The sequence below is a fragment of the Lampetra planeri genome, chromosome 25 (assembly GCF_965212315.1).
Source record: "Lampetra planeri chromosome 25, kcLamPlan1.2.h2, whole genome shotgun sequence".
Lineage (NCBI taxonomy): Eukaryota > Metazoa > Chordata > Hyperoartia > Petromyzontiformes > Petromyzontidae > Lampetra > Lampetra planeri.
The window spans coordinates 150,920-178,218 of record NC_136131.1 but is presented as its reverse complement, the minus strand read 5'-3'; the positions used below and the strand labels follow the sequence as shown (position 1 = coordinate 178,218).

At 51.8% G+C, this 27,299-nt stretch overlaps 1 protein-coding gene across 1 annotated transcript; it reads right to left on the bottom strand.

Annotated features, from left to right (window-relative positions):
* Nucleotides 1-4,397: 4,397 nt before the first annotated feature.
* LOC144727194 (procollagen galactosyltransferase 1-like) lies at nt 4,398-27,088 on the bottom strand. The gene is made up of 12 exons (XM_078605846.1): nt 25,718-27,088; nt 21,288-21,398; nt 20,522-20,639; nt 18,119-18,253; nt 15,903-16,107; nt 15,284-15,403; nt 13,244-13,320; nt 12,232-12,338; nt 11,666-11,798; nt 9,158-9,285; nt 7,584-7,793; nt 4,398-6,970 (listed from the first exon to the last, which is right to left on the bottom strand). Exons 1-12 carry the CDS (start codon nt 25,972-25,974, stop codon nt 6,382-6,384), a joined length of 2,190 nt encoding a protein of 729 aa, XP_078461972.1. The 5' UTR covers nt 25,975-27,088; the 3' UTR covers nt 4,398-6,381.
* Between the last annotated feature and the right edge of the window lie 211 nt (nt 27,089-27,299).

Sequence of the window (27,299 nt, the reverse complement as noted above, 5' to 3'; positions counted from 1 at the left end):
TTTGGCCGCACACGAACGCCTCTTGCATTTGGGAGTAAACAAAACTCTTGCCCTGCTTCAGCGTGACTATTATTGGCCGGGAATGGGGAGTGACGTGGTAAATATTCTGAAGGGGTGCGTTGAGTGCGCCAGACAGAAATCACCGCCCGTGCTAGCTAATCCACCGCTGCAATCGATTCAGTCACGCCTAGAGGGAATAAATACTTGTTGGTGGGGGTCGAATATTTCACCCGGTGGCCTATGGCGTGGCCTCTCGCCAACCAGTCGGCAGCGGCTGTGACGGACGCCTTTGTCCAGGGCTATGTCCTGGACAAGGGGGCTCCCGAACGCTTGCTGACCGACCAAGGTAAACATTTTTCGAGTAAATTGTTGCAAGAGGTGTGCGATTTATTGGGTACTAAAAAGGTGCGTACCTCCCCGTACCACCCGCAGACAGACGGGATGGTGGAAAGACTTCACAAGACTTTGACTTCTATGCTGTGCCAGCAGGTGTGTGAGGCACATGTAGATTGGGACCTGCAGGTCCCGGGGGTCCTTGCCGCGTACAGAATGGCCCCCCATGCAGCGACAGGGTTTTCCCCATTCTATTTGATGTACGGTCGGGAAGCCGACCCGCCCATGGAAACGCAGCTTGGCCTGTCCGCTCAATATTCACAAGCTAACAGAGGCAAGGGAGGCCGCACGGCTTAATTCGCGGGCTCGCCAAATTGCTAACGAACGACTGCGGGCACGGAAGGTGTCCGTGCACGAATGGAAACCGGGTGACAGGGCCTGGCTGCATTGCCCTCAGGCGCCCTTGGCTACGTCGCCTAAATTGTTGAGGACATGGCGGGGGCCCGTGGAGATCGTGCGCGTTGCACGGCCCCAGTGCGTTCAGATAAAATGGGGAAAACGACGGTGGTACGTCCACCCCTCCCGACTGAAACCGTTCTCGCCTCCATATGGCCTCCCATTGTGTCGTGAGGGCCGAGCATGTGACGTGACCGACGACCCAAAGGGGGAAATGTCTCTGCCTGATCCTCACATGTCTCCGCCTGATCTGCTCCCAGGTGTCTCGGAACTGACAGCTGCCGACCACCGGCGGCCGGATTTTCGCGGCGGGGCCGGGCCTTTCAGGCCCGTTCCACGCCGTCTAGAGCAGCCGGAGCCGCCTGACGGTCGTCAGTGTCCCGTCCCGTATGACGGACCAGCCAGACGGACTCGCGCCAGGTCGCGCTACTTTGTTTGACCTGCCACGTGAGGAGTCGAGGCAGTGGGAGCGCCTCGTCACTTCGTTAGTTGCAGAGACGCGGAGCGCGTTCGTTTTCTAGAAATCGCTTTTATTATGTTGTTCGTCGGGCTGTATATAGTTTTTTTATATATAAGGTGTTGTGTGTGGTATTGTTAACTTTTCTTGCGGTTATTGTCAAATTGTGCATAGGTTGCTGTTGTGTTGTTGTTGGGTTACGGGGCACACTGGGGGGGGTTTTTGTTGTGTTAACGATGTGGGAGGTTGTTGGTTAGCAGCCGGGACGGCTGCAAGCTATGTGGGGGGGGGGGTGATGTAGTGGTGATACGCGCTGGGGTAGCGATCAGGTGCCAGCGCGTTGTGATTGGATGTGGGGGTAGTGTGAGCATGCAGTGTCAGCATACCGAGTGTGTAGCCGGGGCCTAGAGTCTACACGAGACGAGTGATATGGGTGTAGCCAGAGGCGTAGGGTCTACACGAGACGAGTCTACACAAGAAGAGTCTACCCGAGACGAGTGATGTGTGTGTAGCCAGAGGCATAGAGTCTACACGAGAAGAGTCTACACGAGACGAGTGATGTGTGTGTAGCCAGAGGCATAGGGTCTACACGAGAAGAGTCTACACGAGACGAGTGATGTGTGTGTAGCCAGAGGCATAGGGTCTACACGAGGCGAGTCTACACGAGACGAGTGAGGCGTGGGTAGATAGAGGCTTGGAGTCTACACGAGTTCAGTACGGTGTGTTATAAGAAGAGAAGAGGTTACGAGTTGTACCGGTGTCTGGTGACCGTACGCGGAAGAATAGAGACTACACGTTGTATCGAGATAAGTGAAGATTTAATAAAAGAAGTGTGTTACCCGTCAAGGAGTTTCCTGCCGTCATTTCCAATACTTCACATGTGTAAAGACTGTGTCAGTAAGTCTCGAGGTGAAAACAAGGTGTCAGCGAGGCTGGATGCAAAGAGGTGCCAGAAAGTCTGGAGGGTCTTGGTTGGGAAATTCCCCAGAGGTCCTTGGTTGGGAAATTCCCCATAGTGTCCAAAAGAGACAGCTGGGGAAATTCCCCCGGAGAATCCACAAGGTTATAAGCAGGGCACGAAGGGATGTTCGGGGTCTGTGGAGAGGGATTTGGGCCATCGTCGCTGTCTTCACGCCAAAGCTGTCTTCACGTTATGGCAACCTCATTTGCCAGTAAAAATATGATAATTGGTTTTTGACCCTTCTATCTGGCAACAAAACTGACACCTTTTTTTACAAGGAGTCATGTTTGCATAGACCGCAATACCTGCAGTCATAATACAAACAAAAGAACATAACTCTGATAATGTGCACTGTCCTTGAAGTTAACCCATGTGAGACAAGGCTCTGAGGAAAACTGTCTCGGGTGTGATTGTTTTGTAGGGCTATTATTTTACGATTTCCAGTGCCCTCACCGGTTTAAAATTACAGCACCTAAGAAAAAAGCAAGTGATAATGAGCCTCTTTATGAAAGGAAATGAAAAGTTACGTGTCTCGTTGATACAACTAATGTAGTAGATAGCTTAGCAAAAGGTGAAATTGCTGCTTCTGTCAGTTGTCGCTACGGTATCAATGAGCCAAACGTGAGATAAATTTAAAAAAGGAGACGAAAAAAGATCAGGCCGAGTGTTTCTGCTCATGCTCCTGGAAGTGCCACAGTGTCTTGTGTAACTTGTGATCGTACCATTGAAGAGATTGAGATTAAAGACCAATCGCAAAGTGGCACTCAGTGGGACCGGTTATTTGTGAAAAAGCACTGCAAATTTACGATCATTTATCCAGGTCTGAAGGCTTACCTGCTAGATACTTCTCTGCAAGCAATGGATGGTTTTTATGAATGTTAAAAAGACCGGCTCTGGTTTGACAGCAGAGGTCTCACTCCGAATTACTCGAGCAGCATTATCTCTTCATCCCCTGTGTAACGCTGTGTGTAGCTACCTGGTCAGTCGCTCCACACGAAGCTTTGGGTCTTCTCGGTCAGTCATGCCCTCCCTTCTCTATGCTTGCGGAACATCGACCCCCCCCCCCTAATGGCACATCTGTGCCGGTTGAAAACGTGCAGGCTGGCTTACCTAGATCAATCCTGGGTTTAAACAGGATGGTTTGTAAGCTTATAAATCCTTGAAAGATCTGGACACATTCCCATCAGTGAGCTCCTCTAGCAGGCAAGGATGCATTGGCTTGGTTATGGAGCCCGCATGCCTAGCCACCACATGCCTAGCAACAGTATGCCCAAACAGCTTTTTTGGCTGGATAGAGGGGGGCTAAACGGGTGCGACTCGGGCTGGAAAATAGATGGACTGATGCGGTACAGGAGGATGTGGAGCTGAGTGGACTTGCCGAAGATTGGTACCAGCAGTGTCAAGATTGGCCTCTATGGAGGAGGCTCGGGAAGGACCCTACTGGTGGAGTTGGAGGCAGCCACCCTCCAAAAACAACGGAGGGGAGAGATGCAACGCTCACAACAACGAGCGGAGCACTGGGTGGATAAAGTGCAGCAAGTTGGCACATTAGGTGCATCTGCCAGTCATCTCAGTCAACCCATGGCATCTGGTTCTGTCCTGTGACCTGTCAGTGAATCTTCAACACTTCACCTGGCCTCAGAGTGCACTTGGCTTGACACAAGCACTGTGGTGACATCACCACCACTTCGTGGCGAATGGTGGCTCTTGTTGTTGATCGTCTCTGGACTTAGTTAAAGCAGGATTTGTGTTATGGGTTGTGTCGGTGCACTGTCATTCTGGTTCGTGGTGATTCCTCGGTTTGAGCTCTGTATGAAACTGGACTCCAGACCTCTTAGCGCGACACAAAACATCGCACCGTGTCTCTGACCATCACACTTCACCCATGGTACTTGTCTTGAATGCCCCGATTTAAATAATTGATACGTGATATGGCGGGAGAGGGTCTTTGGGGGACCCTACACAAGCCCCCAGGGTCTTGTGCCCGAGCCGGCTGTTTCATAGAGCACTGATCGAGCACCGATCGATCTATGGTTGAGCACCGACTGAGCTATGTTTCGAATACGTGTACCTATATGATTGAGCACGTTCGTAGAGCAGCTCATAATTTATCATTCATTCTGTCGCGGATTCATTCCGTCCTGTTACAGCTCACGTACACAACCATACACACGTGCACTAGACACGAGCAACGATCATGAACACTTTTTATCTGACGATACTCCACTCATAAAATATACAGCGCCTAAATCACTGACGTTCTAAAAGCATGTATCTGCAAAATAAGTTTTAATAAACCAAAAGTGGTGCCCATGGGTTGCTATGTGAGTATGGCACCAATGGTTGTGGGTTTGAAAGGGCCACCACCAAATGAGTATGTCAGCACTGATCGAGATGTTCCAGTATACGCCAGTGTACTACGCAGGCACTTCTCACAACGATGCTTATTCCTGCACCACAATGTCTCCCGCAGACGGGAAGCAGATGTGAGCACGAGCTCTCAGCGACGCTCCTACATCGATGTTTCCACCGCCGTTACGATAGAACTGCATGGCTGTACACGCGGTACACTGCTGGTTGATCAATAGGGTGCCGCAGTGGCGAGTTGTTAACTCCCTCGCCTGGTGTGCATGAGGTCGTGGGTTCGATCCCGACCCTGACATCTGTATATTTTGAGTTTGTATGTTCTCCCTGTGGTCACGTGGATTTTACTCCGGGTCCTCCACATTTATAAATGTGTTTAAGAGTATTTGGCTGACAAATGTCCACGTGATAGGCCACTTCGTTGAGCTATCATTTGTCGCCAGGTTGCTTCTGAAAACGAGCTCTATAGTTCAGCGGGGACCTTACCTGGTCAAATATATATTTTTTTATTTTAAAAGTTTACTTCATTTGTGACAGCAGCGTTCACGTGATTCACGAATGGAGCCATTCGGCTTGCCAGTGCCAAGTCACGTAGCAGCTGAAGAGAGGCATGTGTGCTCTGTGACCAATCTTTAGTACCGGTTAAGTCCAAAAAATGTAATTCTATTGGTTTAGGAATTTCCTCGTATGATTGGACGGACTGTGTATGACTGGGAATGTGACCCGGTCAAGTTAGATTAGGATTGGGTCACATACTGATCAGCTGACTTGTGTCCAATCAGCTGATTAGTTAAGAAATAATTTCCTTCAATTTTTTTATTGCAAAAAGTAAATGTGAAGTATATGGTTCTATATACTTTCAGTAAAAAATATATAAAGTACACTAAAATAGTGTGTGATAGAATGTTTTATCTCCACAACATAAATTCAACGCATGTATGATTCAACCGCTGTGTGTGGAGTGATCACATCATATCAGACCTGAACTCTGAACCAACTACATTTCCGTAGTGTATGAAGACTCCAAAACTGTCCTCTCTCCAGCATACTGTGCCTACAGTCTCAGGCGGCCACAAGGTGGTATTACAGCAAATAGGTTTCCAAGCTGCCGAGATGTTTCAGTTATCGCCTCGTATGCGTGTATCCAGCCTGGTGGCACAGCGGTAGAGCGGGCGGCTCGAAATCAGGTTGCAGAGTTCAAATCCTGGTTGGGGGGGGCGGTGGGGGGGGCTGACTCAGCCCATCATCCCTCTGGGGTCGATAAAATGAGCACCACTTTCATGAGTGTCAATAGTGGTCATCCTATGGCTACTTTTTTCCCTACCCGCCATAGGAACGTGGCATTTCCACCAGTGGCTCTGGGCTATAAACAGGAAATTATCACCAATGCCTCTGCTCACTTGAGCAGATAATTAACAAACTATTTCATAACATTCTCTCCAGGAATTCCGGCTTTCCCTCTCATGCATTGTTGCGTAGCAGTGCTCAATGCCGTCGCAACTACACAGCGTCCAGAGGCACTTTTGTATGATGGAGGTTAAACTCTGTATGGCTGAGGGGCCTCTAGACACAATAATCAGTGCCAGCCTAGTAGAGAGTTGGCACTCAGCTTCTGGTGAGAAGAAATGAAAATCGATCAGTTACCCTTCACCAGGGGTCAATGCTCACAGCCCACATAAGTCGAGAAGACTTTGTGTAGTTACTCTATTACCCCACGAAGTACCCCTAGAACCCCGTTCGACTCAAAGCAATGGATTTGTGGAATGAATAGAGTCCATCGTCCCACGTCTAATAAATACAACCACGTACTTCACAACTCATCGCGCGTTCCAGGCAGTGGCAGAGAGGATCCTGTGATGACATCACCTCCCAGGGATTGAGCTCCAGGAATGTCACCGTCATTCTCACTTCCGCCGCTACCACCCCCTTTGGCTGCGACACTGTCCTGGTCGGCTTCCTGCGCCGCTTCGTCCTCAGCCGGGCTGCTCGTCCGAGCGGCCACCTCTGGCTCGTCCGCTTTCCGCCGATCGCTGACGCCACCGCCGCCGGCGTCGCCCTCGTCGCAATCGCCGCGTCCGTGCCCCTTGCGGAGGTCGTCGGCGTCTCCGCGACCCCGCTCCGGACCGCTGCCGCCATTGGCAGCGGCGTCGCGGCTCTGAGGCCTCCCCCTGCCGCCGCCACCCCTCTCGGCGTCGCTCGGCCCCTCCGTCTTACGGGAGCCACCCCGCGCGCGACCCTGGGGCTGGGCGTCCGTTGTGGCATCGCCGCTCCAAATGGTGGAGGTCTCCGTGTCGCTGAAGTAGCCGGGCTCGCCCGAGTAGTGTGTGGGGTAGGCGAGCAGCGGCGATGCCGAGAACGTGCGCAGGTCTCGCGTGGAGAACTGCACATTGTACGCCTCCCTGCACGCGGAGGCACGGAGTGGACGCACGGAGTGGACGCACGTATGTGTACGCATGTAAGCGTATACACAAGCTCAGCCCTGAGCTAAGCACGATCTGCCCAAAAGTACGAATGAATGGGATGTGATCAAAGCGGATACTGTACGACATTGAGGAAATAAAGGGGGGGGAAATCACTTCAGATTTATCTGCCACTCATAATGAGGCCCTTTGCAACTGTAATTGACGTAGATGTCCTTGTCCGTCTACATCCGAGTAAATGAGTCATTTATAGGTAAAATTATAATTTGGACCATGGCAGACTACTCTCTTCGAATAACCTCACGGGATATTTAAACGTTCGCCGTGAAGCAGAGGGACCGTCGTATTTTAAGGTCGATCCACCTGCAGTATTAATTGGGATGGGCCACTGGATCCAAACCGCGAACCTCTGCAACGAGCGGAGAATGCGGCACCGCTGGGCCACCGCGTTGCCACCCGTGTGCGTCGGGCGGCGCTCGTCGAATCTGAAACGCGGCCGAGACGTGCGCGAGCGAGCGATGTATCCTACGCCCCCCTCAGCACTCCCCCACGTGACGGTGCCCGCGATGCGCGCCCACGGGTGTTCTCGTACACAGGGTGAGTGCCCGACATCAGTGGCAGGTACTCGTCCACAGGCATCATGCGGTCCAGCGGCCGCCCCTCAACGAGCTTCTTCGCCCCCGATCCGGAGAGCACGTAGGCCAGGCTCCAGTAGGAGTAGCCGGGACGCACCAGGCCCCGCACCGGCGTCTGCACCGGCGCGTTGCCTTCGGCATTCCGCATCGCTTTTCGAGCCAGGTAGCTGCGCACAGGGCGACAACGCGGGCGCGGTTTTGCATCGCATCACAAAAGGGCGCAGTGTTGCGTCCATGAGCATCGTACGGAGCGAGGAGAGGATGATGTCACGGGACGGGGGAGGATGGAGGAGCCGGTCGTCGCCAGCGACGGCTTCCCGAGTCGTCGTTGCCGTCGATCACGATGTCGCATTCGACCACGCTGCTGCGCGTCAGCTCCGTCAAACTGCGACCGTAATCGAGTTCTCAGCTGGTAAACGAACATTCGTACCTGCTCTATTTTCCTGGTAGTCATCCTCTCAGGTAAGTTCCCTTCTTTCGCTGCCAGTTATGCAAAGTCAACCGGTTTGACGTTACTTTAGCGCTGCATCACTGCAGCCTTTTGCCCGAACTTCACACGAGATATAACGAAATCTTTCAGAGGTGAGCGACGGTGCGCAGTGTTGATCTCCACAGGCAATCCCTGAGCCAGTGGTAGAAATTCCACATATCCACGACAGGGCCATTCTACTCAAACAACCATTGTTGACACCCTCCCCGCAAAGAGGTCACAGATGGATCTAGAAGCCCACTAAGGCAGGGGGACGTTCTAAAATTTCAAGCTTTGGGGACCCACTCCATAAATTTAAAAGATCATTCAACGTGTTGTCTCTGGTAAATAGTAAATACCAATTGTTGTGGTGAAGCAGACAGCGCGGTGGTGGAGGATGAGGATGGGGAGGAGGGGGAGGAAGAGGGGGACGAGGAGGCGGCAGGTGTGGTAAGACGGTGTGTGATGTGGTCGCACTTCGCCCCTGGAGCCTGAAGCTGCAAGTTGCGTTGGGGAATCTGAGTGGCAGCCAGCCAATGCAAGTGGCCCCACAGCTCAAGGGGCAGCGGTGCTCTGGCTGGTGTCCAGTCACGGTCTGTGTGGCGCACACAGCTGGAGCGCGCGGTCCTAATATTACAAGCTTTTTAAACGAGGCCCCGAGATTATGAATAAATAAATGTTGTTGGTAAACGTCCTTCTCCAAGGTGGTAAGAGGAGGGGGGGGTGATCGCCCCCATTGTGTCCCCCCCACCCCACTCAGATTCGCCACTGAAAGAGGTACTAACTTTTTTGGCCCTTAAGGGGTGATAGGTAGTGATGACCCCGGAGTGGCATTTGAACTGTGACGACCCCAGCTGCGAGCCGAATGCTGTCGCTCCACCTCGCAAAGCAATTCCCTCCGCTTATTTTTAAGATTCAAAACTTTTGTTTGCCAAAAGTATAATATAGAAACACGGCCAACGGTCCGCTTGCCTCGCTCTTCGTGCTCGTTAAGATGACGTGCAGAGCAACGAACGTGCATGTGCGATGTGTGAAGTGCGCAGGGCTTCTGCGTGAGCGCACATGAGGTCCCACTCGAGCCCAGCTGCCGCTACTTCTGTCATAAGCCTCAGCAGGCGCTTCTTGAAGAAGAGCTCAAAGCGAACGTCATCCTCGAACACCACCACCTTCTCCATGCGCCGCTCCACGACCTGCACACGCGGACACACACATACGCGGCGGCCCGGCCTCGACACGTGGGCGCCCAGCGTACGCCCGGCGGCTCGCAACCGGAAAGTTGCTGGGCCTGAATCGGCGCTCTCTAACACTTGAACGACGGGTCGTCTACGAAGCTATAATACGTGGGAACTAATTGTATCTGCGTGTAAAGGCATTAATTTAAGAGTGCAAGCAACTCAAACAAAGTCTCAAGGTTACGCCTCGGTCACACACCATGCAAGCACAGGTGTCAGCTCTTGCACACCCAGTACAACACGGGGACCACATTCTGTCGTCATCTGGTTGGTGTGATGGCGGCGGTGAATCATTTGTCCAAAATATGGCCGGATGGCTCAGGGGTAGAGCGAGTGGCTCGCAATTGGAAGGTTGAGAGTTCACATCCTGGTTTGGGGGAGGTTGACTCATCATCACCCTCTGGGGTCGATAAAGTCAAAACCACTTTGTAGAACAGATCAACAAGTTGTTGTCGTGTGGGTAGACTTTCTCCCCACCATATTAATGTGGAACTTCCACCACTGGCTCTGGAGGGCTATACACCGGAAATGAGCATCAATGGTTTGGTGCACATTTCAGCAAAAAAGTCATGTACATGGCCGCACACGAGCGTCTCATGAGGGGACCCTGCTACCTTTCTTCAACAAGTAAAAACATCAGCTCCAGTACAAAAACAAAAACGCCCACTCTAGATTGTACCGGACTTAACTGTCATTAATCAAAACATCAAGGGACTGCATTGGCGTTGGGTTCCAAAAATGGGCAGCGCGATGCGGGATGGTGGCGCGTTACTGCTGGCCGTAGAGGACGCGAGCCGTTATCTGCCGTGCAGATGGCCGTGGGACGTCATTATTGCTTGCATGGCGCCGAGTGTCGTATCAATTTGTGATTTGCTTACCTTTCCTATACTTTGCACTCCTATCGTTTTTTTAATAGTTTGTTTTGTAACTTTCCGACCCCGTGCACCTACGAGACATCTGTGTGAGTAAAAGAGCTTCATACCTCATCGGATTTCTCCAAGATAAATAAAGATCCTGATTCTGAAGACCAGTGTTGATTTTCCAAGCCCAGCCTGCTGATGAGACTCAGAAAGTGAAAACCAGTCCAGGGTTTGCCAACTCAAACAAATGGCTGCTGTAAAACATTCCTCTGGAACATTTGATGGGGCGAGGGGCAATAGACATTCTACGTCACACGGGAGAGGCAGGCAATTCGTTTAAATGGTACCTACACTTGTCAATGAGGGCTTAAAACACAGAGCAAGACTCACCTTTATCCACCCCGGAGGCATGATGGGCTTAGCCATTCCCACATCGGAATATGAATTCGCAACCTTCAGGTTATGAGTTGAACACTCTGTTGCCACAGCAGCACATGCATTAAAAAAATTAAGCGCACGTGGCATCGGCTCCATCATTCCTATCGCGGCGGGAAATCGCCGCTGTGTTTCACAGTCTGCGGTAATTTCACAGAAGGAATGCTATGTGGTTGTGTGGAGTCCAAACTGAGTAAATGTGTGGTGACATTTTTCAAATGAGACAAATTTGGGCCAGCACACAATGCCCTATTGTCGTATGTACGATCACCGTACGTAGCCAACTGCTCATTCTACGGTCTTACAGGATTTTTAACGTCTACTGCGAAGCTGACAGCACATGGAATGTCATGGTTAACGAACGCCGCGGTAATAACCAGGGCTGCCTGGTAGAATTCGAACCGAGAACCTCTGCAACAAGGAACGAACGCGCGAGCCGCTGGGTCGCGGTCACCGCCCAAAATGCCAAGGCTCTGGCCTGGAAAGCTTTGAAAAGGCCTATCCTTAATGCAGACACCTATTGGCATTGGCACAGACATGCACATATGCGTGGGATTTTTTAAAACACAAATGATGCCCCTTACAGCCCCTAACAGATTGTTAGGTCAAGTGCTGTTAGCAAGCACCTCTTAAGGCTGGCATGGTGCATAAGTGAGTGGGGTTGGTCAGCACCATGTCCGGTCACCTTTGTCTCCCCAGTGCTGATATTTACACACTGCATCATGTACTCATTTAAGCTTGAGTCGATCTAGGACAGGGGTCAGCTAACCAAAATAACAAGAGCCACAATGCACCGTGGTGAATACGAGGCGGTGGTCCATAATAAATAACATCACGAAGCGGTCCTTGAAGAGCCGCGTGCGACTCCGGAGACGAAGTTTGCTGACCCCTGCTCTAGGGGAACCCCAAGGACAGGTTCGTATATTTGCCACCGATGTTGGCCGTGAGAAGGAATCGAACTCGGGTCGCCAGGTTCGTAACGCAGTGTGCGAAGCACTGTGACCACCACTCCCCCTTTGTCTTTGGCATTCGCATGCACGCACCTCTGTCCACACGTTGTAGTGACTGAGGAAGCAACCGATCTCTCCGCGCGTGATGTCGCGCCCCGTGTAGGGGTCCTGGTAGCCGGGCAGCATGTCAACGCCCATGGCGCGCAGCTGGGACGTGTTGAGGGACCTGCATGCTTGCACGTGCGCGCCACACAGACATGGGACACGTGAGCAAACTGATGCAAGATTTTCTTTCTACATTTAATAAAATGTCAAAAATTTGTTCTCAGAACGGTTTGTGACAGCCACTTGAGGCGACCGCACGGGGTTAGAGTTGGTGCACGGGGAGTCGCTGCTGTGTTGCACAGGCACGGTTACCGCGGTTACGCCTGTGACAAATTTATGTTCCCAGTGCAACCTCTACGGAATCGTCGGCACTGTTGGTCGACAATGCTCGAGACGTTTGGTTGAAACATTGTCACGTTAAATCACACGAGTTAACCTTGAATGTTCCTTCATTCGGGATCGTGAAGTGTGCTGATGCTGTCAACTAAAAAGACACGGGGCTTTTCCTGGGTAATAACGACAATGGACTCAGACCCAACCCACTGACCCCTGACCTCCCGTCCACAGCATCGATGACCTTTGCTTTCAGTTCCTGCTCGTGCAAGGCGCGCAATATGCGCACGCGCCGATCCGCGCGGCGCACCAGGCTGATCACAAACACCTGCACACACGCGCGTGAGTTCACAAAAGATAAGAGACAAAGATCCCCCGTGTAGCCTTGACAGACTGTGAGTGCTGTTAGCGACCACCTATTAAGGCTAGCGCGGTACACAAAGAAATGGGTGGCCAGCACCACACCCGGCCACCTTTGCCTCCCTAGTAGTGCAGTTTAAACATCGCACCAGGTACTAATTTGAGGCTGAGACGACCTAGGGGAGGCCCAGGACCGGTTCAAATAATTGTCACCGGTGTTTGGCCGTGCACAGGAACCAAAAGCGGGTCGCTGGATTCGTAGCGCAGCGCGCTAGCTGCTGCACTACGGCACCGTCAGGAAGTGTACTTTAGTCATGGGTGCTTTTGACAGCCGAGACTGTTGTCATTGTTGACAGTGTTTTGCGCGTTGCTGCCGAGGTTGTTTAAAAAACATGTATCGTTACAAGACCATCCCGCATGCGACCACCGGCACCTACATAATTCGTAAATTGCTGAAGAAGAAAAATACACGCAGGTATTGGAGGCGAGACAGTTTTGTCACCTGTCCGGGTTTTATGGGATTCATCCGGACAGTCTGGGAATCGGCGTCGGTGTTCGGGCGGCAGGAATTATTTCTACCGAGATCCGGTACTGGGGGCCTCATGTTGAACTTCATTGCGGTACTGAATAGTGCACTGGGTTGATTATAGGCGTAGGCCGACCGAGATGAGTTTGATCTGCAGTGGAAAAGGTGGCGGCGCAAAGGCGAGATGCCATCACGGCTAAATCTACTTTTGCTTCCAACGAGCAAAGCAAGTTGAGTTATGCCTCGCCGTGATAAGTCGCCCCAACAGTGCAGGCGGAATCTTTCCCCGATCGGCGTTGAGCTGTTGCAATCGATTGTACAGGGAGAAGTTCAGTGGCGGTGGTCACCTCGTCGAAGCCCATCTTGTCGGGGACACGCGGCGGAACGTACACGTGGGGGCTGGTCTCCAGCGGACCCCTCTCCACTGCACGCACCATCATCACCACCACCAAAACACAAATGTCCCCCATATAGCCTTTACTGCTGTTGAGGCAAGTGCTGTTCGCGAGCACCTATAAAGGCCAACACGGCATACGAGGGGGTGGGTGGCCAGCCCCACCCCTGGCCGCCTTTGTCTCCTCAGTTGCGATGTTTACATGCCGCACCAGGTACTCATTTGAGGCTAAGCAACCGCAACTCAGAACACGCAGTTGCGAATATCGGGGCCACTGCCAAGAAGCTCGCCATGACCAGCATCGCCAGGCTGCTCAAGAGGCATTTGCCATTTGGCATCTCACTGCAATGGGCAGCAAGTCAGGACAGCAATGCCCATCGCAGGCATGGGCCACCGCAGCACCGAGCTACACTAACTACGACATTCGGAACACACCCTGCACCCAGATATACAGGTTGCTTCAAAAAAATGTTAACACTTCTGAGAATTGTTTAACACGTAGGCTTTCATACTCTTTAGCTGTCGCCTGATTTGTCTGGCTGTCGCCTGATGAAGCTAGTTGTAATTACTGGCGAAACATTGTACTCAGATTGTAAATGTTGTGGCTGGCTCTCCAACACACTGATGTGCTGTACTTGTGACGAATTTGTATGTTCTGTTCATGTGACAACCCTTACTAGTTGGCTGTGTCGGGTGGTGGCGGGTTTTAACCCAAAAAAACCTCTTACTCCTGAGAATTTGCAACATTACCACAAGAAATGCTCTGGAGACCACCTGGAGAATATTCCAGGCAATGACAATGATGGTGAACAAGTGAAAACTGACTTTTTAAAGCTATTAATATACATTTGTTATCTTACAGTGTATTATCCATTCTTTTCACATTAAAAACGATAGTCCCATATAAGTGTTAACATTTTTTTAAACAACCTGTATTTACAACAAAGACCTACACTCGACACTGCTTCTGTGTGGTGGAAAGTCCACATTACTATGGCAATCACCGGGGGCTCCGATTAACCTGAACCCAACTCGGGGAGACGAGGGGTAGAATTGAAACTGAGCAGGATTTGAACTCGTAACCTTGAGCTCATGGGCAAGGCACTCCACCCGCGAAGCTACCACAGCTGATCTGCGTGTAAATGTTTTAACAAATATTTGTGAACATTATAGCGAGACGGTCCTGTCAAAATATATTACATCAATAAATGTAAATTTTTAGACGTGATATTTTGTAAACTGGCGATATTGAAGTGTGGCATAGTACAAACAGACAAATATCCCCTGTATAGCCTTAACAGGCGTTTGGGGCAAGTGCTGTTATCGAGCACCTATAAAGGCCGGCACAGCATACGAAGGGCGTCGGTGGCCAGCACCATAACTTAGTCTCCCAAGTACCGATGTTCACACAAACTATTAACAATATTTTTATTTTACCAGGTAAGACCCACTGAGCTATGTAGCTCTTTTTTAGAAATCGACCTGGCCTGAAATGATAGCTCAACGAAGTGGCTTTTCACATCGCACCAGGTACTAATTTGAGGCTGAGCCGACCTAGGGGAGGCTTGGCATTGGCCTTGAGCGAGAATTTAAATCAAATCACCGGGTTCGAAGAGCAGCACGTTGACCGCTACAAGACAAAGATCCCCCGGATAGCATCAATACTGTTGGGGCAAGTGCTGATAGCGAGGGGGTGGTTGGCCAGCACAACGCCCGGCCGCCTTTGTCTCCCCAGTGGTGATGTTTACACACCACACCAGGTGCTCATTTGAAGCCGAGTCGACCGAGACGAGGCCCATAAACGGTTCAAATAATCGTCACTGGTGTTGGCCATGAGTGGGAATGGAACTTGGGTCGTCAGATTCATAGCGCAGCGTGCTAACTGCTGCACTACCGCACGCACACACGTCCGGGTTGCATGCGCTGTGCTTGCGCAGTGGCGACACGGCCGTCGGGGATGTGTGTGGTTTTGCGCGTGTCGTGCTCAACGTACACATGATCTCCAGGTGGGCGTGCACAAAGTTGTCCACCGCATCCTCATGGGATAGGTGGGGCCGCGTGGGAACCTCCAGGTACCCAAACACCCTCTGGTTGCACACGTACATAGGAACCTCTGCAGGAGCGGGGGGCAAAGAGGGGTTACAGAGAGCTGAGATCCATCACGCCGCTACTAACACGCCTGCTGGGGCGGCTCGCGGATGTCGCCGCATGTCAACTGCAGTGGAGGGATCTGGCGGAGGGTAAAGAGCGGTGGCGAGGTGCGGTGGTGGCGTCGACGACTTTGGCCACAGGTCTCGGGTTATGAAAGGTCCTTCGTTGGGTCTTCTTGGCCGGGCGGCGTCAAATCCGCGGTACTTATCTTATCAACCTTATCAACCTTGTCAACCTTGGGGGGAGGATGGGTCGAGTCAAAAATAGGACCAGGATTTGAACTCAGGACCTTCCGATTGCCAGCCGCTCGCTCTCCCACCAAGCCCCCTCGCACGCGGTTAGGATCGAAAGCAGGCCTCTAAGTTATTAACGTCACCGTTGATTTGTTGTCAACTCCGCGTGCCCCAACGGCCTTGCACGTCCCGCGGCCCGTGCCGGCGACCCCCCCTGCATGCGCTCACCAGCCTTGCGCGCGGAGAACGCGAACGCCATTATGTCGTCGAGCGCCCACGTGTAGTGCGGATGCGGCGGGTAGAAGGTGAGATGGCGCGCACGCGCCCGCCGCAGGTCCAGCAGCATGGTCGAGTGCACCATGGGCACTGGGAAGCAGCCGCGCTTGCGCCGCTCCCGGATACGAGGGTACTCCGGGGTCCGCTTGTAGTAGCCCTGCGGGCACAGCATGGGGTGAGCCGCCAGTTCGGCGCTATGACGACGTCTGCCCGGTTTAAACATTGCCGTTGGAATTTGCGGATTTCTCTTTTCTCACACCGGCTGCCCCACTGTCAGCCTACGGAGTGGGTTCAGCACTGGCCTCCTTTGTCATTGCCGCTCTCTCATCCAGGGCCTACCACACTGTCTGGCAGCCCTCCTCAAAACACAGGACTCAGCCAACCACTGGAACCTACACCTCGACTCACTCACTGTCTCTTTCTGAACCAAGCCCGTGCTTCTGGCACAGTGCCGTTTCTCCGTGTGGCTGCTCCAATCGTTGTGGAATCGCATCCTAGCTACAACATACGCAGCAGCAGCGGTGTCATGAAATTCGCCACCACTTCTAAGAGGCGGTTGTGAAAGCTGCTGTCGTCCGTTTAGTCGGTACATGACGAACCCCCAAGTCGCCACTAGAAATAGTTTGAGCCTTTCGTGAAAAAACATTTGCACGTTATTAATAGTTGTTATCATGGTGTGTATTTAGTTTAACTAGGTAAGGAACCAGGTAAGGAACTGTAAGAGACAAGAATAGTCTCAAGGGTAGCCTTCTGAAATGCAGGCGTTGTCCTCGTGTTCGGACGCGTTCACATGAAGCCACGTGTCTGGCTTCGGCCCTTCCCCTGGTTTGCTGACCGTCAGGGCCTCTCCCAGCTGGCAGGCAACCCGCGGGTAACATCCTGTATCACCTCCTGCTCGTCGCAACGGCTCTACAGCATGCCTGCCCTTGCCCTGCTCGATAGCCATTAGCCAAGGAAGTTGTCCTCAGTCACTTTGGTAATAACTAATGCATATGTAGTGTTATGTTGCGCTGTTTTATCTTCTGATTCAGTTGTTTTGAGTCTGCATTAAATGGAAATGAAAACGCTGTAAGATGTGCGTGACTTTAAAAAAAAGTGTCAACCGTGCATTCCAGTTTGACTATCACGAGCAATTTAACTTTTAAACGTTTACCATTGTTGTTAAAGAGTCAAGAGTATACGTGCAATTCCATTCATCGGTCCGTCGAGCACGAGGTTTTTACAGCTCACGTCAACTAGACGGAGCACGAGGACTTTGTGGATGGCTTGCCACACAGCCGCGGACAGGGGCTCCCCACAATGTGATCGGCTCTGTGGCATAGCCACTCGTCTGCTCGACAAAGTGCATGGGCACCTCTCGTTTGTTGGAATGAATAACAGGCTAACTCAGGTACCCACGCGCGCGTGTGTGCATGTACACACAAGTAGTGTAGTGGCTTGCACACTGCGCTACGAACCCTGTCGACCCGAGTTTGATTCCCACTCAGGAACAATAACAGTGGTGAATATTTGAACTGGTCCTGGACCTCCCCCCTAGGTCAACTCGGCTTTAAACAAGTACCTGGCACGGTGTGTAAAACATCAGCACTGGGGAGACAAAGGCGGCCAGACGTTGTGTTGGCTACCCACCCCTTTGTGTGCCGTGCCGGCCTTCATAGGTGCTCGCGAACAGCACTTGCCCCCAACAGTCTATTATAGGCTATATAGGGGGATCTTTGTCTTAATGTCAAAATAATTTAGTCCATTTGGCATTCCAAGACATTCTCAAAGCGCGAAGCTATCACAAAGGAAGGAGCTGTTTCACAGACAATCTGCAGTGGTTCCACAGTAGGGGCGACATTTCTCTGTGCAATCCCAATTGAGTGATTTCCTGGTAGAAAAAATAATAATTTGGCACATGTGGACCAAGACACCGGCACATAATAGGCTACTCATTTCGAATGACCTCACCAGACCTTCCAAGTCCACGGTGAAGCAGAGGGCGCATGGTATATCATAATTCAATGCACTCGCGGTATTAACCAGAGCAGCCTGCCGGATTCTAACTGCGAACCTCTGCAACAAAGCGGCGAACGCGCCACCAATGGGGCCACGTCACTGTGCCCGCCCCCAGGGGTGTGTGTGCGTGTGCGCATGTACGCAAGCCCGCGGATGTGTGTGTGTGCTACCTGGGTAGTGATGCCACACCAGAAGTTGGAGTAGGCAGACCGAGACTCCATCATGGGGGCAACGATCGTGCGGTTCTGGCTGATCAGGAAGGAGATGATTTGCGAGTCCACGATCACGTTGTCTGCATCCACAAACTACGCGCACATGTACGGGACGCACGGGCAACAGCAACGCGACTCGTACAGCCTCGCAACAATATAAATACAAATATCCCCCAAATAGCCTTAATACCCTTTTGGGGAAAGTGCTGTTAGCGAGCACCTATGAAGGCTGGCACGGCACACGAGGGGGTGGGTGGCCAGCACTACACACGGCCACCTTTAACAGCCTCACAATGTCACTGTTGCCCTTAAGTGAGCTGCAGGACTCTCCATCAGAAGTTGCCTTAGATTCAGTAGCGGCTTTGCCTTTCGAACATGCGGTGACACGACGAGTCATCATCTTTTGATGCCACCGTCCGCCAATAAATTATTCTGGAAATGAATTGAGGAACCGTCTGGCCAAGTCTAGGGCACGATGGGTCAAATCTGCCTTTGGAACACGGAGCAGCCAATTGTCTCATTGTTTTTTCGTTAAAGTCACATATGTAGAAATAAAATAACATTTAAATAAATTAAATTAAAATAAATCACGACGTTTTGAAGGCAACACAAGCGCTCATCATCAGGTGGAAATGGGGTGAAACATATAGCGAGGGAACACACAGGGGGACACCACGTACATAGTACATAGAGAACGGTAAACTGCACAGAAGCAAATGCAACAAGAAGATGGGAGACGAGAAACTCAACAGACCTTAGAAACATAATGTGATGCAAACCAGTCGGCCAACAACACAGTTAGACACTAATCTGGTTGACCACGTATTTCAAAAGACTGCTAAATCTCTCGTGTTCATCATCTGGGCTGAACATGCCAACGTAAAACAGAGGACAATGACTCGTGAACAGACACGAGGTACATATACAGAGAAGACACAGGGAAAGATATTTTTGGGCAGCTCAGAGGGACAACCAGAGCAACACCACACTAAGAGACATACATACATGCAGAGGCACACACAGAAAGACGCCTGGATGAATAACGTACAGGGACTTATATTGGGTGTAGTGGTGGGGGGAGGGGCGAAGCGAAAGCAACAAAACATAAGGGAGAACATGGTAAAACAGAAACGACGACAAAAACGACATGGTAAACAAAAACTAAGCAAAATCGCAACACGTAGAGATACATACCGAAAAAAACAATGAGTATAATTTCTGCAGTCACGAAAGCTTCAATCCTCGATTATCAGCCAATCATCATCAGGCTGGGTGCTGCTATACGCCAATAGAATGTGACGCTTCGTGTTCAGCCGCTCATGTAAACATTAATCTTCCGACTGCTTCGACATCACAACAACTGATTTTGACGCACCACCACCCGCAAGATTTTCAGACCGGGGTTGTTAATTATGGGAAAATAAATAATTATTGCGATTAATGTGCTTTTTTTTATTCTGTGCACCACCACCGACGTCCCACCAATACGTTCACATGTTACTTCACGCAGTGAGTTACTGAGGAGCAAATATTCTGAGGTTTGTAGACAGCCGTGCGTGTATGACTGCTGAACAGTGCGTATACACAGTCGAATTGCACAGCTGTACACTTTGCAAACAAATACAGGCAAAGTTTACGACCTTTCTAAACTCTGCGCAGAAAGCCACCAACGTAAACACGAACAATGGCTTGCGCTCACATGTAGAAGCAATGCACGCACGTGCTGAATGGTCGTAAAACGCAAGTCCACCAGGGCAAATAAAAAAAAATCTGAATCAATTAATTCACGCAGAAATCAGTGTGGCACGTGACAGCACAGGTTGCGTGGCACAGTGATCAGTGCGCTGCGCTGCACTGCGAGTTCAATCCCCACTCACGATCAATCACAGTGGCAGCAAATACTTGAACTTGTTCTGGGCCTCCCTTAGGTCAACTCAACCTTCCTTAAACAAGTGCCTGGTGCAGTGTGTAAAAACATTAGCATCGAGGAGACGAAGGTGGCCGGGCGTGGTGCTGGCCCTCACCCCCTCATATGCCGTACCAGCTTTGTATGTACGTATGTTAAACTTATTTTGCATCGTACGTAGCCAACCGTGCTAACCGGAGGTGCAGAACTATCATAGATGCTCGCTAACAGCACTTTCCCAGACAGTCTGTTGAAGGCCATACTGCATGGGAGACCTTTTGTCTTTGCTGTACACAGCCCTACGGAAAGCCACACACGACAAGGCTTCATCAAGCGTGGACTACGCACCGCTCACTGTCCTAGTCCTGTACTTATCAAGGTCCAGTTGAGCGTGGGCGACCGCGTCTACACATGGTAGAAGCCGCCCGTGATACGGGGGAGGGGGGGGCACTCACAAAGATGAAGTCGGACCAGCGATTGCGGGCGTGCATCAGTGCTGTTTGCCGTAGCCGCATGACGTGGTCGTAGCGCGAGGATGGCCAGTGCCGTGGGCCGATCTCGTCTGCGTAAAACCTGGGGGCACGTGCCAACATCAACACACCAGACGCTAACCACCGCCGCCAACATCATTAGAATTCTCAACCAGTCAGCCAAAATGGGTTTTTATTAGAATTGGCAATCGGGGCACTATTCGAGTCGTGAGAACGATCAATCGGCAACCAATGGAATGATCGGAATTGTGAATCATTCTGTGATGGAATTATTTATTATTTTACGGGCAATAATTACGTCAACTTGCAATGTACACTCAAAGAATGAGACAGAACGACTCAGGAGCGAGGAGGAACCACAGACGAGCAGGAAAGCAGCAGCAACGCTGTGAGCCGGCGCCAACAATTGTCTTCATCGGTGCAAGTAACAAGTACTTACATGCGAGACAAAACCAGAGCGCCCAGAGAAAACCCACGCGTGCAAGGGAGAAACACTAAATTTCATACAGATGGAACAGATGGGACCGAGTCAGAGTATGGTATCCCTTCAATGCACACAGGAAGGGAGTGTTTCAGCATCTGTGCAGCGATGCAGCAACCCTCTGCTGCCTACACTGCACTTGGCCGACAGGCCACGTGCAGTGGAATCACCGCTGCCCAGCTAGGGGTCAAGTCCGGGTGAGCAGAGACCTCAATCACCCGTCTCTCCCGCACGCACGCACGCATGCACCTGGGCTGGTCCTTGTGCGTCCACGCCACGTGGTGGTATGTGTGGCCCACGGCCGACAGCCACTCCTCCAGCATGGCCGTCGTGTTGTCCACGTTGTGGTCAGTGGCGATCCTGCAGGGGTGGAGACCACGCACCCTGGCTCAACAGGCGAGCGAGAATCCCTTGCGGGCCTTCGCAGAGTGTTAACGAGCAGACAGTACGCCTCCTGCGGATACACATCTGTCCCCTATACAAGCGTTGTTTACACATCCCATCAGCCACACAGCCTCCTTCTGGGAGTGCACAGTACCAGCAGCATTGGTTCAAGATAAGAAAACTCTGGACAGGTTTCGACCTTCAGTGTTTCATCAGCTGGGTCAGGCCAGCTCGAAGCAAGTCTGGTGAACTACTCTAGTTATTTTTTTTTCATTTACGTTTGTTTCCCCAAGCAGGCCTCACCGAGTCTTCAGACCCCTTCTGGGGGTCCACCCGTGGCTACCACTTCACGGTGTTCCTCCCCACAGAGAACTCCGTCTGCTGTCGCCAGTCCCGCCTGTGGTAGTGCGCCTTAGTGTCTAAATCTTATGTAGTCTTTTTTGTATTACTTTAGTATAAATACATGTTAATTTTGATTCATATGTTATTTTTTTCTAACTTTATGTGAACGAAAAGACACATTCGCCCGTTTTCTCATTGAAAATAGGTACATTTCAAAATATCACTGTCCTGGTCACAAAAGCAAAGTTTATGGGGAATAATAGCCATTTTCTGTACTATTGAGGCATAAGCCATTAGGAAATAGCTTACTACCCAGGAACAAAAAATTGTGTTACATCGTGTTATTAATATTACAAAATAATGGCCACCATACTGCAGAGCCAGCATGTGCAGGACAGGCACGGTGGACACCAGATCTTACAGCGCTGCCTCTGGAAGACTTCCAAGCGGAAACATTGCCACGTGTGTGCTTGTGCACACCACACATGGCTCTACGATGACTGGGAGCGGTCTGATCGCTGGAAGGAGGGAAACTGCTTTCACAAATAACGGTAAACACGACCCTCGCTATCTTATCGGTAACTCCTGTTATCCATGGGAACCAATCAATCGGCAATCCATCCTGTTATCTGCCGATTCCACTGTCCATCAATGCATGGAAAAGAAGAGTGAAACACCACAGGAACGCGATTATCTTCCAGTGATTATTATAAGAGACAGGAGGAGTTGTGCTCAACGTTGAACATGCTGTAAACATTTCCTGGGGATGAGACAGGTTAAGGGATAGAACTGTGTAGGACAGTGTTCTTCATTGTAAGGCCCGCGGGCCACTGGCGGCCCCTGGTGGCCTTTCATGCCGCTCCTGATGTGCAGCCCCCGACAATACACAAATGGTGAAAACACCCCCCATCATCATCGTGCTGTCAAATCCCCAATGGTTTCAAATGGGTGGCGATCCTCACACTGATGTCTTATCGGCGAAAGTGGCCTCCACTCTGAAAATTAGTGAAGAACACTGGGTTAAGGTATTGGAAGAGATGGGAGTTCATGTAATTTGTGGCCAGGTCTGTATAGCTCAGTGGGCCTTACCTGAACAAATAAAAGCGCTTTATAGTTTGAGTTTCATAGATAGTTTAAGTCCCTTCCCAGGCCATCGCCTTCTCTCGCGATGCAGCAATCCATCACGCTCCTACACACGAGCCCATTTCATGGTTCTGTGCTCATGGCAGATGCATTCCCTCCCTTACGTTGGCGTAGACCAAAGTACGTTCCGCAGACCTACATTCAGCGTGTCACTGTTGAAGCTTTGTGCGTGATGGCCCCTCGTAGGCGCTGCTCAAGGGCACGTTTCGTGTTGTCCGCCCACGTGGCAAGTACAGCGCTCTGCTAGATCACCACAGACGTTCCGACGTGCAACAAGAATCTCTCACCGCTGCTATTCCTTGTTAAGGCTTACCGAACTCAGGTTGAAGGCATGAATGCATTAGCTCCTGCCCGTCCGTCTACCCGTGTCACAGTAACCATCGTAGAGATGATCCAGTATTTGAAAACGCTTCAGTAGAAGTGCATGTGTTAACTATTAAGGATTTACAGGAAACAGCAAGTTGATTAAAGTGGTACTTCAAGACGTGGTAATGAAAACTATCCTGATGACACCTTTACACGACAGACGACACCGCACCAGTCATTCGGTCACCTTCTGGAAGACATCTCTCTCAATGTAAAGCAGCGCGTTCAAAACCATTTTGTGGAAGACAGACGGACGGTCCCCATTGCACCGTATTGTTCTCGTTATAAGACACACGTGCCTTCCCCCAGCATCCACTCACGAACAAAATTAACCCAACATTTATGGGTGCATCTTACAATATGGTTTTGATTACTAAGGGCATGGGGTTCATCAGTGAGGGGAATATTGCAGTAGTTCATTTCCAGGCCACACCGCGGGCCACTAGCGGGCCCTGGTAGCCTTCTCGTGTGGCCGCTGATGTGCCGCCCCCGACAATACACAAATAGTTAAAACAATACACAAATAGTGAAAACATCCCCCATAATCATCATCATTATGCTGCTTTCAAACACAACAATGGTTTCACGTGTGTGACGGCCCTCACACACTGACGATGTATTTTCAGCAAAAGTGCCCACCCTGAAAAGGAGAGAAGAACACTGGGCTTCAGGTATTGGCAGAGATGGAAGTTGATGTCAAAGTGGCACGAAGAGGCGGGTGGCACAGCGGGTGATTGTTCAGCACTAGCGCACAGATGAGGTCGCCTCTCCCCTTGATCTAAGCGTGCACCCTCCTCTCTCGTCCATGGCTCGGCAGCAGTGAGCGAGCTGCGTTCTGTTTCGTGTAGGCCACGCAATAAGAGAGGGAGGGTTTCTTAATTACAAGTGTGACGGAGCTCTTGGATGGGCTGCTCTTGGAGACGCCTACGTTGTGGCCCGGCGGTAGTGCGAGCGACTCGCAAGTTCGAGTCCTCACTGGAATGGAGGAGGGTGTTGACTCAGCCCATTATGCCTCCGGGGGGTCGATACATTGGGTACCGCTCTGTTGGGGAAGTCACCAGTGGTTGTCCTGCAGCGAGACTCGCCCCCACTCGTCTAGGAATGTGGAATTTACATCGCGGACTCAGTACTGAGGACTGAAAACTGGAGATGGGCAGCAATGCCCGAATGCTCATTACAGAAGGAGGAAATCCCTTTTGCTCTGACCGCACTCTATTGATTTATACGCGGGTTGGTTCATTGATAATTCCAGTATTTTGTTTTACCAAGGTAATTTTGTTTTAATTACCTTGCGTTATAAGGGACTCACCTTTCAAAGCTCAACAAAGTGCATTAGCTCGTCACTGTGAGTGATGTCAGCTGTCCTCGTTGCTCACGGGGTTACAGAGTCGAGAGAGGTCGAGAGAGTGGCAGGTCGAGGCTTCGCGGGGAGTGTTCAGCAGATAATGGCAGCAGATGGTGTGGTGATGCTGGTGATGATGGTGATGAGGGTGGTGGTGGTGATGAGTGTGGTGGTTGATGGTGGTGGTGATGAGGGTGGTGATGAGGGTGGTGGTTGAGGGTGGTGGTTGAGGGTGGTGGTTGATGGTGGTGGTTATGAGGGTGGTGGTGATATGGGTCATGGTTAATGGTGGTAATGATGAGGGTGGTGCTGGTAATGATGAGGGTGGTGGTAGTGATGAGGGTGGTGGTTAACGGTGGTGATGATTGTGGTGACGTGAGCCAAGTGATGAAACAGGTTGTGAGCCTTGCGTGGGAAGAATGTCACCAGAAATTAGTGAGGATGTGAGAGGTCACTGAGAGTGAGGGTGAATGGAGAGTGTGAGTGTGGATGAGAGTGAATGAGAGTGGGTGAGAGTAAATTAGAGTGGGTGAGTGCATGAGATTGAATTCGAGTGGGTGAGTACATGAGAGTGAATGAGAGTGGGTGAGAGAGAATGATAGTAGGTGAGAGTGAATGAGAGTGGGTGATGGTGAAAGTGAATGAGAGTGGGTGAGAGTGAATGAGAGTGAATGAGAGTGGGCATGTAAGAGTGAATGGGTGAGGGTGAGTGAATGAGAGTGGGTGAAAAATAAAATTAAAAATTACTAAAAGTAATCATAGAAATAAAATAATAAATCACGACGTTTCGGAGGCAACACAAGTCTCCGTCATCAGGTGGGACCGTCACAGCTGAATTTACTGTATTAATATTAATACATGACTTTACCGAAAAAACCTAAGAGTATGAATCCTTGCAGTCACGAAAGCTTCAAATCGAGAGTGGGTGAGTGCATGAGAGTGAATGAGAGTGGGTGATTGCATGAGAGTGAATGAGAGTGGGTGAGTGCATGAGAGTGAATGGGAGTGGGTGAGTGCATGAGAGTGAATGAGAGTGGGTGAGGGTGAATGAGAGTGGGTGAGTGCATGAGAGTGAATGGGAGTGGGTGAGGGGGGCTCCCACCAGAGCGCCGTGCGGTCCCGCGGGTGCGCCATCCTCTCGATGCCAAGCAGCGCGTACGGCAGCGAGTGGGCCGCGTTGCGCGCCAGCAGCGCCACGGTGACCGTGGGGCTCCGCGAGGGGCTCTCGCCCGCGAGCCGCTCCTCCATGAAGTAGCAGCTGGCGGGCCGCGACACCCACGGGCTCAGCAGCAGCAGCAAGGGCAGCAGCAGCAGCAGGGGGCGCGGGCCCCACGCGGGCAGGGACCGCGAGGCAGGCATCGGGGAGAGCGAGGGGATGGCGAGGGGAGAGCGAGGAGATGGCGGGAGGAGAGCGAGGAGATGGCGGGTGGATGGTGAGGGGAGAGCGAGAGGAGAGCGAGGGGAGAGCGGGAGAAGAGCGAGGGGATGGTGAGGGGAGATCGAGGGGATGGTGAGGGGAGAGCGAGGGGATGGTGAGGGGAGAGCGAGGGGATGGTGAGGGGAGAGCGAGGGGATGGTGAGGGGAGAGCGAGGGGATGGTGAGGGGAGAGCGAGAGGAGAGCGAGGGGATGGTGAGGGGAGAGCGGGGGGATGGTGAGGTTAGAGCGAGGGGATGGTGAGGGGAGAGCGAGGGGATGGTGAGGGGAGAGCGAGGGGATGGTGAGGGGAGAGCGAGGGGATGGTGAGGGGAGAGCGAGGGGATGGTGAGGGGAGAGCGAGGGGATGGTGAGGGGAGAGCGAGGGGATGGTGAGGGGAGAGCGGGAGAAGAGCGAGGGGATGGTGAGGGGAGAGCGAGAGGAGAGCGAGGGGAGAGCGGGAGGAGAGCGAGGGGATGGTGAGGGGAGAGTGGGAGAAGAGCGAGGGGATGGTGAGGGGATGGTGAGGGGAGAGCGAGGGGATGGTGAGGGGAGAGCGAGGGGATGGTGAGGGGAGAGCGAGGGGAGAGCGGGAGGAGAGCGAGGGGATGGTGAGGGGAGAGCGGGAGATGAGCGAGGGGATGGTGAGGGGAGAGCGAGGGGATGGTGAGGGGAGAGCGAGAGGAGAGCGAGGGGAGAGCGGGAGGAGAGCGAGGGGATGGTGAGGGGAGAGCGGGAGAAGAGCGAGGGGATGGTGAGGGGAGAGCGAGGGGATGGTGAGGGGAGAGCGAGAGGATGGCAGGAGGAGAGCGAGGGGATGGTGAGGGGAGAGCGAGGGGATGGTGAGGGGAGAGCGAGGGGAGGACCCGGGGGATCCGTGGGGAGAGGACTCGGGGCGAGCGAGGAGACGGAGCGCACCGGGGAGAGCGAGTCGGCTCACACGGCGGCGGCCTCGGCAAACAGGAGGAGGAGATGGAGGAGGGGGGGCGTGGACTGGCCACACATGGGCAAAGGGAGGCGGGATTCGTGGAGAGAATGACGATGCTCGCACGCTTCAAGCGTCGAACAGCTATATCGATCGTTTAAATACCCGCGCATCCACAAGTTCAAAGTTAATGTACTGTACAAGTGTAAACGTTTATTGAGGGACTGTGGTGCTGCATTGGTGTGGTCTGAGATAGGGCTGAACGATTAATCGATTTCAAATCGAAATTTGAAACAATGCGATTAGCAATTCGCAAAGGCTGCGATTTTTTTCGGTTTTAAAA